Source organism: Haemorhous mexicanus, chromosome 1 (assembly GCF_027477595.1).
Source record: "Haemorhous mexicanus isolate bHaeMex1 chromosome 1, bHaeMex1.pri, whole genome shotgun sequence".
Taxonomy (NCBI): Eukaryota; Metazoa; Chordata; class Aves; order Passeriformes; family Fringillidae; genus Haemorhous; species Haemorhous mexicanus.
Window position 1 is genome coordinate 110642212 of NC_082341.1, and position 12664 is coordinate 110654875.

General features: G+C 38.2%; 1 protein-coding gene across 1 annotated transcript in view; it reads right to left on the bottom strand.

Moving 5' to 3' along the window:
- The window catches only part of ROCK1 (Rho associated coiled-coil containing protein kinase 1), an 82827-nt gene that overhangs the window by 2309 nt on the left and 67854 nt on the right, over positions 1-12664 (bottom strand). Inside the window, exons 28-32 of the mRNA XM_059859004.1 lie at positions 9629-9699; positions 5806-5894; positions 4611-4689; positions 4235-4496; positions 3396-3603 (exon numbers count right to left, since the gene is read on the bottom strand). Coding sequence (XP_059714987.1) covers positions 3396-3603; positions 4235-4496; positions 4611-4689; positions 5806-5894; positions 9629-9699 — 709 coding nt within the window. The remainder of the gene's footprint in view (positions 1-3395; positions 3604-4234; positions 4497-4610; positions 4690-5805; positions 5895-9628; positions 9700-12664) is intronic.

Below are 12664 nucleotides of genomic sequence, written 5' to 3' on the forward strand. Positions count from 1 at the left end.
TCAACAAAACAGTTAATGCCTGCTTACATGGTAGGACTCCATCACCGAGGGCAAGTTCTGCTATACTGTCTGACAAGAGAACAATTTTCAGATACTCAGTAAAAGCCAAATATGTACATCCCATAAAAATCATTGCTGCTTCTCTTATTCCCACACCTAGGTAAAGTGGTGAGGGAGGAGGAGAACTGCAGGATGCATGAGTTGACAGAGGGTGAACCAGCAACTGACTGCCTCCTGAGAGGAAAAGAGCCTGCTCTTCCTCCGCTTTATCGCTTCCCTGAGCCCAGCAGAGCATCCTCCTACTTACCTGTCCTCAGCTTTGGCCATCGCTGCACTTCTCAGTGCACTGTTCTACTCACTAGCTTGGCACAGTTAAGTCTACATTTTTCTGATAGTCAGGAAACTGAATTGTGTACCTTCATGGAAGGGTCCAAAATGGATAATTTCAAACACTTATTTAGGATCCAAGGACAGAAAAGAAGGAAAAGAAGACAGAGAGGGAAAATTCTCCTCTTTAAGTAGCAACAGGCTGTCAAATGAGCTCAGCTACTGTGCTGAGCTACCAGTTAAGTGTTCAGTATATAAGCTACACTGTGAAGTTATTTAATAAGCCAAATTTAAACACTGGTACATTAGAAGTGAATTTTCCAAAACAAAATCCATCACGTCTTCTTTTTAAACACACAGAACAGAATATGTACTGGTATCAGGGCACAGGCTGGGCACAGTCCATCACAGCAGTACTTGTCTAGTTCACAGATACAACTCACAAAAAGTTTGTCTGAGAAAACCACAAAAATGTCCACAGTCTAACTGCCAGAATGAAGAGTTCCAACCTGGCCTTTTTCTTTCTAATGCTTCTTTGCTCACTGGAACTCTGAATCTTTTCATTGTTTGCTCACATTGCTCTGCAGGTGCCATGCAGGCCCTACTGCACTCCAGTCAACCCAGTGCCAGCTGTCTGATGGGGACAGAGTGTGTCACAAAGACACCCAGGGAGCTCCTCCAAGGGGCCCCACCTGCCTCTTGCAGACATCTCCAGGCATCATGACAGGCAGGAGCATACACATACCCAGCACTCCTGCTGCTCAAGTACTGTGCCTCTCTAAATGGCTTATGCTCAAAAGGACTCTTTCTCCACAATCAGTGATTACAATATGCAGCATTACAACAGAGTTTCTTACAATTAATTACATGTTCTAGAAGCTCTGTCAGTATTTGATATCATCAAGAAGCAAGATATCAGTTATGTCATCAAGTTCACTGATGGATTTGGGGTCAGTCTAGAAGAGTAATGTAAATGTTAACTGTTTGATCCATGTCACAGCTTGTCAGATAAATTCAAGAAGCTAAAGAGGTAAGATACCATGCAGGTATTAACTTCTGAATTGACAGAAAACCTAAGAGCTTTATTTCTTCCTAAGAACTTGGAAGATCTCCTTGGGTGATGTAGAAAGGTGTGAGCAGAAGTTGTACACCAGGGTAGCTGGATAAAATGCAAGGCTGCAGTATTTGGAACAGCTGATCTGACCTGACATTCACTTGTGCAAGACCATCACCATCACCCTTCCTCCTTTCATTCTTGAGGCTCTCCCCCAACCCTCTGTAACTTCTGAACCCAACAAAAAATCACAAGCGTTTCTTTTGTGGACTTAGAGCTAGATTGTTTTTGTTGTCATGCTTTGGGTTTTTTGGCTTTCCTTTAGGCAAAGCATTCCTGGATTAATTTTCTGCTGAAAAATAGATCAGTTCACTCTGGTGATCTGTGAAGCATGAACTGACACAAGATAAAGGTCAGGAATGTGCAGCTGTCCTCCTTGTGGTGCTGCTGAGCTATTAGACTCATTGTATCTTTAGGATCTTAAAAACAGAGCTTTAATAATGGTGTTTCTCATTTTTTAAAGTTCCATTCCCTACTTGTGCATTTCTGTGACTCTGTAACACTCTCAACAGGACAATGCCAACAGGAATAATAATAGCAACAGTCTGGGTAACTGATGTCCCCAAAGATACCCATTCCTTTAACAGTTACGGTAAACTTTCAAATATCCAAATCTGTTCCTTCTCTAACAGATTAGCTGCACACATATCATTGCTAAAGGCAACTCCAGACCAGCCCTTCTATTAAGAAAAGAGTTAAAAATAATAAATTAATTGATTTAAGAAAATGGATTTTTCTCCCATAAGAGTATGCATGAAAGCTGGTTATTAGAGCTACCAGAGGACCTTGGAAGGATAAAATGGAGAGCATACTCAGAATGCAATTCAAAGAGGTTTTGGAAGAGAAGGTCTACAACTCTAAATATCCAAATGTGAAATAAAGAAGTATGGGATTATCTGGAAGGCCGTCACTGAATATATTATGATCTCAAAACTATGATCCCTGGGAATGTTCAAGGCCAGGCTGGATGGGGCCCTGAGCAACCTGATCCACCCTGGCAGAGTGGGTTGGAACTAGATGATCTTCAAGGTCCCTTCCAACCCAAACCATTCTATCATCATTTATGTTTTAGGATGGAAGTCTTGGGGACAAGAAAATCAATGCTCTTTTTGTCTTTCATAACTTTTCTCATCTGTTCCTTTCAAGGAGGATGTTTCATGATATACCCCATGTCTCCTTATACGCAAAAGTCTGCTTTTGTTGCATTTCATACCAGGAAGGTTTGGTAGCCCTGCCAATCTGGGAAGACCTTTTCCTTTCCGAGACACTAGTTTCTACTCCATACTGTCAATTCACTTGGTTTTTGGGGAGAAAACAACACACATACTCTATCAGGAAGGTAATAAAGGCTAAAATCAGATTACAGCAACCTAAACATTAAAAGCATTAAAAACCAGTATTTTACACAATGTCCTGGTTAATGCATAGGGTCACAAATAGTTTACAAAAACAACTACTGGCATGGAGGACAACTGGGAATGAGTCAGCAGAATTAATACTTAACTGGCCTCACAACAAAAGAATTGGCCTAACAATGGACAGCATCTCTAAGTTTCTCATTTCAGCCCCTTTTGCAGAAGACTTTTAGCACAGACAAGCTCTGAGTCAACCCATGGATGGGATGACTGTGGATCACCCTTGCTGCTAAATGCCATTAGTGACATATCCACTCAGCCTTGCCTTTGAACAGGAAGAAAAATGCAAGCAACTCTCTCCCACACACTGGCAGGCCAGGTACCACCTCCATGGTATCTTTCCAAATGAGAAGAGCGGACAAATTTACCATAATAAAAGGAGAATTCTGCTCCTTCCTTTGGGATTTGAGCAAAGACTTAGATCAGCAGTTTAACAGCCATAACTATGGAGTTATTTCACAATTTCACATGAAATAGGACTTATAAACTGAGGGGTTTTTAGCCAAGAAGATCTGTAGTTTTTGTAGCTTATTTCTCACCTGGTTTTTCCAGAAGTATTTTTAACAACTTTTCGGAATGACTGGTTTGCTGAGGATCTCGTAGACAAAGTTCTAGGAGAAGCACGAACAAAACTAGATGGTGGTGTCTTAGGGATCTTCTTTACTAAATGTGTCACCCACTTCTTCTGTTCATCTTGACAGGATGCCAACAAGAGCATATCTCTTGCTGAAGTTACATCATAACTCACTACAAGGAAAAAGGAGGAAGATGATTCAGTGAAAACCCAGGCTCCTTATCAAAGTAAGAGTTATGACACACCAGCTGTGCCACTGGAAGGAACAATGGCACCTATATACGTTCATGTATTGGATTTGTTTATTTATTTTTGGAAGACAACAAACAGCAGGGACGATTATGAATATAATGTTTTTCACAATTTGTCATTCTGCATTAAGATTCTTGAGTCAAACATGAACATTTGAGAAATGAGAAACTTACACTAATTACAATTTTAATAAGCTGGGAAGTTGTGTGGGTGCCTTATGGCCAAGTTCCAGAGTGCAGAGGGAATGGTGAGGGCACCAAGGAGCTGCCCAGTACTTGGGAACAAACCTCTAGGGAACCTTGTGCTCTCAGGACTCTCAGCAGAGCTCCATCAGGAACTCCACAGACCTCTCTACAGAGCTTTGCCACAGCTGCCTGCTCAGAAGCACTGTAACAGCCTACTGCTTTAATAGCAACTTCCACACCTAAAATCATGGAACTTCAGTTTTAAGTTTAATTTTAAACTGAAGTGCTTTTATTCACCTCCAGTAGTTCAGCAGGTTTGGCCTAACCACATGGAGAATACAGAACAGAAAAAAACCCAAGAGTATACCTTTGCATGGTGCAATTAATTCCTCCTTTTTATCCAAGTGGTCTCTGTGGCACTTCACATGGCATCTTCGACATTCTAGGGCAGCAGGGGGTTTAAAGACATGCCAGAGAGGTTTGGCACAGGCCTCACAGTTGGCTGGAAAGTGGTATAACGTGGGAATAAATTCATGGCCTTTGTGATTTAGAAAATTTGTCTTCTCTGCCGGCTGTACTGGTTCTACCTCCAAATCCTTCCTGCATTCCCCCTCATTAGCATAGAGAATCTGAAAAAGAACACTGCTGTGTTACTGTTGAAGCACTAAATACTTTTATACCCTCTTCAAAGAAGCCACCACTTTTTCAAGAGAGTTAAATAAAGAAAATATATTTCTTTTTACCTGGAATATTTTAGGAATTTCTTCAGTTTCAGCTCTATATACATCTCCTTGAGTTACAGGCCGGACATGAAACAGCTTACTAGATTAGAAGAAACATGAATCAGAAAATGCTAAAAAGTTATGTATGGTTCAGAACAATTATCAAACTGCTTTGAAGTTCTTAAAAATTATGCAAGCAACACGACCTACTTCAACACTGCAATATGATTTTGGGAACTAATTCATAAACCATACAGATTTTGTCTACTCACATAAGACCAAAATATTTCACAACATGGAAGGAGGATTATCTTACAATGGATTCAAGATCCATCATGGTAAATTTACTTAAGATAAAGGCATTCAAATACTTCCTCAAAACACTAGGAAGTCTAACATTATTGCTAGAAAAAATTAGTGAAAACCAGGATGAAAGTAACCATATTAAGTAGAATATTATCCAGTAGTTTTTTTACTAAATCTCATTGATGAACAATCTATGCCAAAACATCTCAAAAGGAAATCTGGGGCACCAGCTGTTGAAAAAAACTATTTAAATTGGAGCAAACATCATGTGGGTCAAGACTCTAAGTCCACCTCTCCCAAGATCCTGTTTTCAACAGTGGCTGTAGCAGATGTTTATGAAAAGAGAGTATGAAACAGTTCTAAGAAAAAAATAGCTCTTTTCCTGGTTATGAGCAATTGGCAGCTGAAGCACTTCCTGAGTTTGACAGTCCTTCCAGACCACTGTAGTCCCTGATACATCTGTTCATGAATTCTAAAACCTTTTTTCAATTACTATTTTGTAAGATCCCATAATGTCAATCAGCTGTTCAAACATCACAGTCATGTACCAGTGAGAGGCTTCAGTGATATTTGATACAATTTCCCTTGTGTATAACCAATGTAAAGGAATCACAATTAATATATTTTACCACTTAAAACAGAAAACAGCTGGAAAAGTTAGAAATGCTTTGGACTACAACAGCAATGATTCTTTTTCTCTAACTTAAAGCAATCATAGGACAAAGAGCAAGTACTGTCAAAGTTCTGTCAATGGTACACTAAAATACAGATAGACATTTTCCAACTGGTATAGGAAATTAAAAATTATTTATGGAATTTTTATTTGAAGGTTCTGGATTTGCTATCTGCTATTTCACACACAACACTCTTTTGTCAATTTGTATCCAAAACTAACAATGACTTTACTTACTCTATATCTAGTACCATAGATGGATTAGACTGGTCCTTGTCTTTTTCATCATTGTAGAACAGTATCTTTTTACTGCTCACCACCACATACTGTGGAAAGAAAGGGTAAAACAGTTGAAATTACACTTTAAAAAGCAATTATTTATCCTAATATAATCCCACATGCACATAAAAAGCCAGAGTAAATGAAAGGTTTCAAATTAACATCAACAGATACTCAAATCATCCTGAAGGCAGCTACACTACAGACAGCTCTGCAGTGCTACAGCTGCAGTGACTGTATTGTCCCTGGATCACTCTAAAATGCTTGTGCTGATTCTATAAGTCCATCGGTACAGAAACTCACAAATTTCAGTTGCTACTGGCAGGTCACTAGGAAATGTACTGTACCACTGAGAGTGACACAAAGCAAAAGCCATCACTTATTGATAATGTTGTAACGTTCTCTAGTTCTACAGGCCTGCAGGACTCACTGGTACTTCACCAAACTGTTGGTAGGCTAAAACAGAATCCCATGTCTCCTACTATTTCCTACACTCCCATTTTAATGGACTGGTAAAATAAAGAGCCAAAGTGAATCAGCAGAAACAGAGGTCTGGTACCTAGGAATACACTGAGATAGTTAAGATCAAACACCTCTAACCTAAGCACTGAAAGTAAGTTCAAGACTGGAATTCACTGCCTGCTGCTCTTCACTGGGAGTTGCTAGTCCAATATCTTTGCTGGAACTGTCCACAAGCATAAGCTCAGTGACAGCTGAGACTGTTCCCTCCCCTGCAGTTTCAAATGTTTTAGAAGGAAGATATAAGACACTAAGGAGGATTAAAAGGAGGTAAACTGGCAGCTCTGTCTACACTGATCTCCAGATTCACATACAATATAACCCTGAAGGGAAGAAAAGCATGAGAGTGAATGCACCAATACTTCATCTTGAGTCCAAGTACTGGCAGGTAACTGGATGAGTTTCTGCACAATGCTGATATTGATAATTTGAATAAATGTCTACTCCTTCTATAAAGGGAGGTTTCAACCTCATTTTAAATAGCACTTGAACCTGACCTCAAAACCTGAGTATGAAAGTCACCTTAAGTTTATACAACAGCATTTTTAAAATGTGCAAGGTGTGAGCTACAGTTGTAAATCTCAATTACTGAAATACATCTATAAAAAGCATGAAAGGGCATTTGTCACAATTCCTTAACAGAAAGCCTGATCAGCTTGAGTAAGTACTAAGTGTGAGCCTCCTGTGATTTTGCCCATTGAATAAAAAGACTGTAATTCAATTCTTTTATCCATTCCAATAGAAAACTAATGTCTTTTTCATCTTTGAAGTGTGCACCTTTTCCTTTCAGAGATAAGAGCAAGCCCTTCAGATGACAACTATTACAAAAGCAATTTCTGACAGTAAAGGAATTCCATTATGACATTATAGATAAGCCTTGATGAAAGAACAACACAACCTCACAAACAAAAAGTTATGTACAACCGTGTCAATATCCTGTTGTGAACATATTAAAAAAATCTTCTGACAGTAGTTCTCTTGTACAGTGGTTTTTGAAGGATATTATATCATCCTTATTTGGGAAGAAATGAAGCTCCAGATAAAAGTAAGGGTAACCTATTTCAACGTTAGCTTTAGGTATAACTGTTTATTCTCAAGTAAGTTTTCTGCACTCACCCTTTCCTAACTTAAGCTAAATAAGTCAGAGGGCATTGGGCAAAAACGCCAGTGCTACTGACATTTGAGTCAGAAATGCAGCAGCTCAAGTTGTAACAACTCAGGCATCAATCCAATTACACCCCTAATATGATTTTGCTTTTCCTTTAATTTAATCTGGGCATGCCTATATTTGAGGTTGCATATACCTCCCACTTTCACAAAACTGAAACTGCAGGAGAATTAGGAAGAGAAGCACCTAAGTAGGCTGACTACCTGCCAGCTTGTTTCAGCTACAATAGTAGCTGAAACAAGTACAGTTCAGTTCAGCCAACAGAATGAACATGTGAGTGAACATAGTCCCTCACTACTGTGTCTCACTGATATGAACCTCAGCTAGTTAAGGAACCTTATCAGTACAATTTATTTCATGACCGAGCCATCCATCTGCAGCTCAAATTCCTCTGAAGTGTGAGTGCATTCAAACTAGGGAAGTGTTGGAAAGGAATGGATTAACTGCCTAAAATATCTTGAGGCAAGTAAATATGCCTATACCGGGCATGCCTGAAGAAATTCTGATAGTCTTTCACTGGAGAAGCTGCATTTATCAGGAGTTTAAAATTTCATTTGTCAGAGAATGCAAAATCAATCTCCATTTTTACAAAAAATCACAAAAGGGTACTTAGAAGCATTCTGACAGAAAAATGACTCAGTATTTTATATAATCCAGAACAGGACAAAGTTACCTGATCTGTGCCAGGCACCATCAATTCTATAACAAGAAGATTCAAGCAGCCTTAGCAATCAAACAGATCTACAGGAAGCATCTGCCATTCGGTTTTGTTCCTGGCGGTGAACACCTTTTCTGTGGGTAAAGCATCTTCTCTTTCTGTATACTTGCTGGTTTTGCTGGTTTTATTGTGCTTGTCTAAGTCTTGCTTTGTGCTTTCAGTAAACTGTTAACCCATAAATTCTGCTTTTGTTCCTCCCTCACTCAAAGGGGTGGGGGGAAGGTGACTGGCTATTAGCTGAAATAGGACAGAACTTATCACTCACTCCCAGCAAGCCAGAATAGGCGGTGGTTTTAACTTACAGTCAAATCACCAAGGTCTGATATTGATGTAAAAATAGGCAGGTCTGGAACTCAAACACTTGGAGTGTATACAGAAGGCCATGGAAGCCCACTGAAAATAGCAGTACTTCAAAGAAGGAGCACAGCAGCTAAAGACTCAATACAACCCTCAAGTGCTTCTCTGACAGGAATGAATCCCTTCTCCTTTAAATTTTATAGGAATCATTTCCGGCTGTTGTAGAATGTGAATATAAATAGGAGCTTTTGAGAAATACCTTTCAACAAGAATTAGAAAGTTACTTCAAAAGTGTGATTAATAACTCAGTAGTTCCCAGCAGCAGTTTTTTAATATAAGGAAGATGAAGGAAAAGAAACTGTTTAATACAATTAGCTTTTAAAATTTAAAAAATTCTAGAGACCATGTTCACTTTTGTATTTAGTTGTTCTAAAAGATGATAAAAGGGGGGGAACTGAAAAGCCAGAAAAGATAATCAGAAACTGGTTCTAAGTATCTAAGTTTGAACACTGGATGTTTCAAAGAAGCAGACCATAGCCTTTGCAGAGGCAAAACAAGATTGCTTTGCTTGGAGTGGGAATTCTGGCACAGAGATCCCATTTCTGAAAGTAAATCAGTTATTTTTAAGAGAAACCAATCATTTTAAAGGTAAGGGAGACAGAAACATCCTTGGAAATCATGTGTAGCAATTTAGAGTGTGATGCACTCTTCCGTGACCTTCAGAACATTTAAGTGTGGCATTCCCTACTCTGTACTGCCAAGTTGCACAAAGAAGCTCTTTTTCAGCAACAGAATTATAAAGATGCTTACTCAAAGAAGAAACGTGATTTTTAATGGTTCCAAGAAGCTTATTGTAAAGCATTTCCTCCCCTCTTGTAAATTTGCACAATGTCATTACTAAAGGTTTCAGAGTGAACTTGAATTTTCTTGGGATTTTTTTTCCTTCAATAATGTACATACACTAAATTACTCTTAATTATTTTGTTTGTTTCTTAAATACAAGTTGTAAAACCAATTCACCACATGTCTAGAAACTTTTGCAAGGAAACTGAGGAAGAAAGAAAAAAAGGCATCTGTACCTGTTTCTTCCAGCCATGACGCCTTATATTTCCTTTGTTTGGTACTGAAAGCCAACCTTCAAGTCTTGATTCTGGTTTTAAAAAATGCATATTTAATAATTTTGTGTATTTATAATAATAAAGTAGAATAGCAGAAAAGCAAACTACTACTAGAAAGGAAGATGTACTACATGCAGTAATGGGCAATAACCTATTCAGCAATGCAGAATAAAAAGCACAGCTAAATAAAATGAAGATATAAGCATTTAATTCATGCTTCATCACAAGCCAACATCTGATTACACAGTTACTGCACAATAAAAGTAAAGCTGTTTTCCTTGATGCCAACATCTAAAACTGTATGTAAATAGTTTGCAAAGAGCCAGGCAGGAAAGACTTTGCTTTGAAAATGTATTACAGTTTAAATTAGGAGATTTTCAATGTAAACATAATTTAACATTCAGAGGGGCTGTATGAAAATACTCAGCAGGAAGATGCAGGAAGTAAAATAAATGAGATCCACATTTTCCACAGGAAACAAAAAAAAGGAGAGAGAGCACAAGGGCAAGCAAAGCTACATGGGTGTCCCATTACTCACAGAAGATAAGCATAGGAGATAATTAAATAAGGAATGCAGGAAGAATCAACTAGATATAAAGAATAAGAGACAAGTGTTTTACTCAAATTTTCAGTGGAAAATTATCCAAAGAGAAATGTAATACCCTATTTTCCCACCATAAACTACTGAAATAATTTAGCATGATACAAAAAAGGGCCACAGGAAAATTAGCATTCTGCCTAATGTGGACTGTTGATTTAGAAAGCCCTTCCAGCTAACAGAGTGGCTTCTAAAATTTAAAATTATGAAGCAAGGTAATAGTAGCACTGAAAACTTCAAAAACATTAAGTTAAATCTTTATGAAACATTCTCCACAATTATTTATGTCCTGAGGAGCTACTGGTTCCTTTTGTCCTTCAGGAATTGCTCTGTGTGAGGTATACCCCAGCAAGTTCTGAAATGCATTCAAATGTATGAAAGTTACTGTCCATATGCTTAGCTGTACAGAATTACAATGGGACTGACAGCCTAGCAAAGCATTACAATTAGGTATGTAAATGCCCTTCCCACATCAGCCTTAAAGCAGACAATATTTAGAAATGGACTACACTTAGGAATACGGAATCATTTTCCATCATTTCGCCACAGAGAATGGCTTCAAAATACCGGAGAACCACTGAACTACTGATATCAACTGGAATAAAAGCACGTTGGCAGAACTCATTCCTGTAGGAAAATCTCCCAGAAAAATGAAGGAAATTTGTATCTCCCTGCCTTCTCACATCTGCATAAGAACTGTGGAGACTTGGGGGGTAAGGGTCCCCACACCCCCCAACCCTACCTCCTCTGCTATCCCAGACTCTCTCCAATTATTGATATTCAGTAGCTTTGGAAAAGAAAACCTATTTCCTCCATGTCTACAGGCCTCACAGATATATGTTTATCTTGTTTTCAATACTCTGATTAATTTTTACATTAAGAGAAGATTCTTTCACTTTTTGAAATTATGGAAACATCCTAAAACTCAGGTTTTCACTGCAAAACAAAGTGATGAATTGCTAATAAAAAACAAAGTATGGGAAACTGTCATTCAAAAGGAATATAGGAAGGATGACTTGTTAAAAAAAAAAGCTTCTGTTGAAACTGTGGCGTATGAAAATCTGGAAAGATCCAATGATGATGAATTTTAAAAGATGCTTATAGGGACAGTATAAGTTTTTCTAGGTTTGCTTCTACTTCAGCATATTCTGAAAACAATTTCAAAAGAAGTAGGAAGTAAATGAGGTAGTTCAAATGAATCCGCTGACATTCTTTTCTGTCTACTACAAATCTATTTTAGGGAGCAAATTCTATTTTAATGAGAGACCATTTCTGAGCTGTGAATAACATCTTGCAGTTGAAAGTAACAGTTTCTGACCATCTTTTCAACAAAGCTAAAATTTGTCTGGAACCAAATGTACTCTTGAAAGGGTAGATGAGCTCTTTCATTCCAACCTCGCCACAAAGGTTCCTCTCAAGTAATATTTATAGTGCATTTTCATTTCTCTTGACAGACTTAGCATAACTGCAAATGCTCATCTGGCCATTTCACAAATATTTGATCCAGAAGACTAATATTTATGAGTGTTCTGATTAAGTAATTAAGAAAACATGGGCTATCAAGACTAAAAAAAGGAATCTTCCATTCCTGTCTTTAAAAATAGGCTCAAAAGTATTGCCTGACAACTTCCCTGTATTTTGGAAAGAATACCAGAATTGATACCTCATATTTGCAATCCAGAAAGTCTAAGATAGGCCTCAAAAATATATGATGGTTAGCTGGATCTGAATAGGATATGAAGAAAGAATTCCATAAAAGCTTCAGATCTTGTAGTTATTTCTGAATACATTTGAAATGTAGATTTGCATTCCAAACATTTTCATGGCTAGTATCCAGACTACCAAGATTCACAGGGATTCAGTACAATGAGAGTGCTAACAGTAAGACTTCAATAAAATCACACAAGACAACCATGACTGTACTGCTTTACGAGACTTTTTGTTGTTCTGGAGCTAAGCAATGTGGGTGCTTTCAGGAACAGCAGAGCATCTCTTTCCAATGCTCAAGAATTCCTACTCCTAAGAGTCTTCCACAGCAACCAAAAACCTGGAGATACTATCTCGCTAATTCTTTCCATTCTTCCAATTTGGATTTTTCCTTCTGCAGACTGTCCTACTATAATTTCACATGGATTTCACTGAGGATTTCTGACTGGATCCTGCTTTGGGGTTTATTCAGGTTTATTCAGGCTGCTTCAGGAAGTCCTATCGGAGTCCAATAAAACTGCTGGCTTAAATGCTCCAAGCATTTATTATTCCATCCTATCTTTGTGCAAAACATGACACCATATGCTGTAAAATATTATGTGCTGCAGTTAAACCTGTAGGGCAGCTCAACTGCATAAATGATCTTGCCAATCAGATGAAAAGAAGCAATTCACAACAGGTTAAGTGCCCTG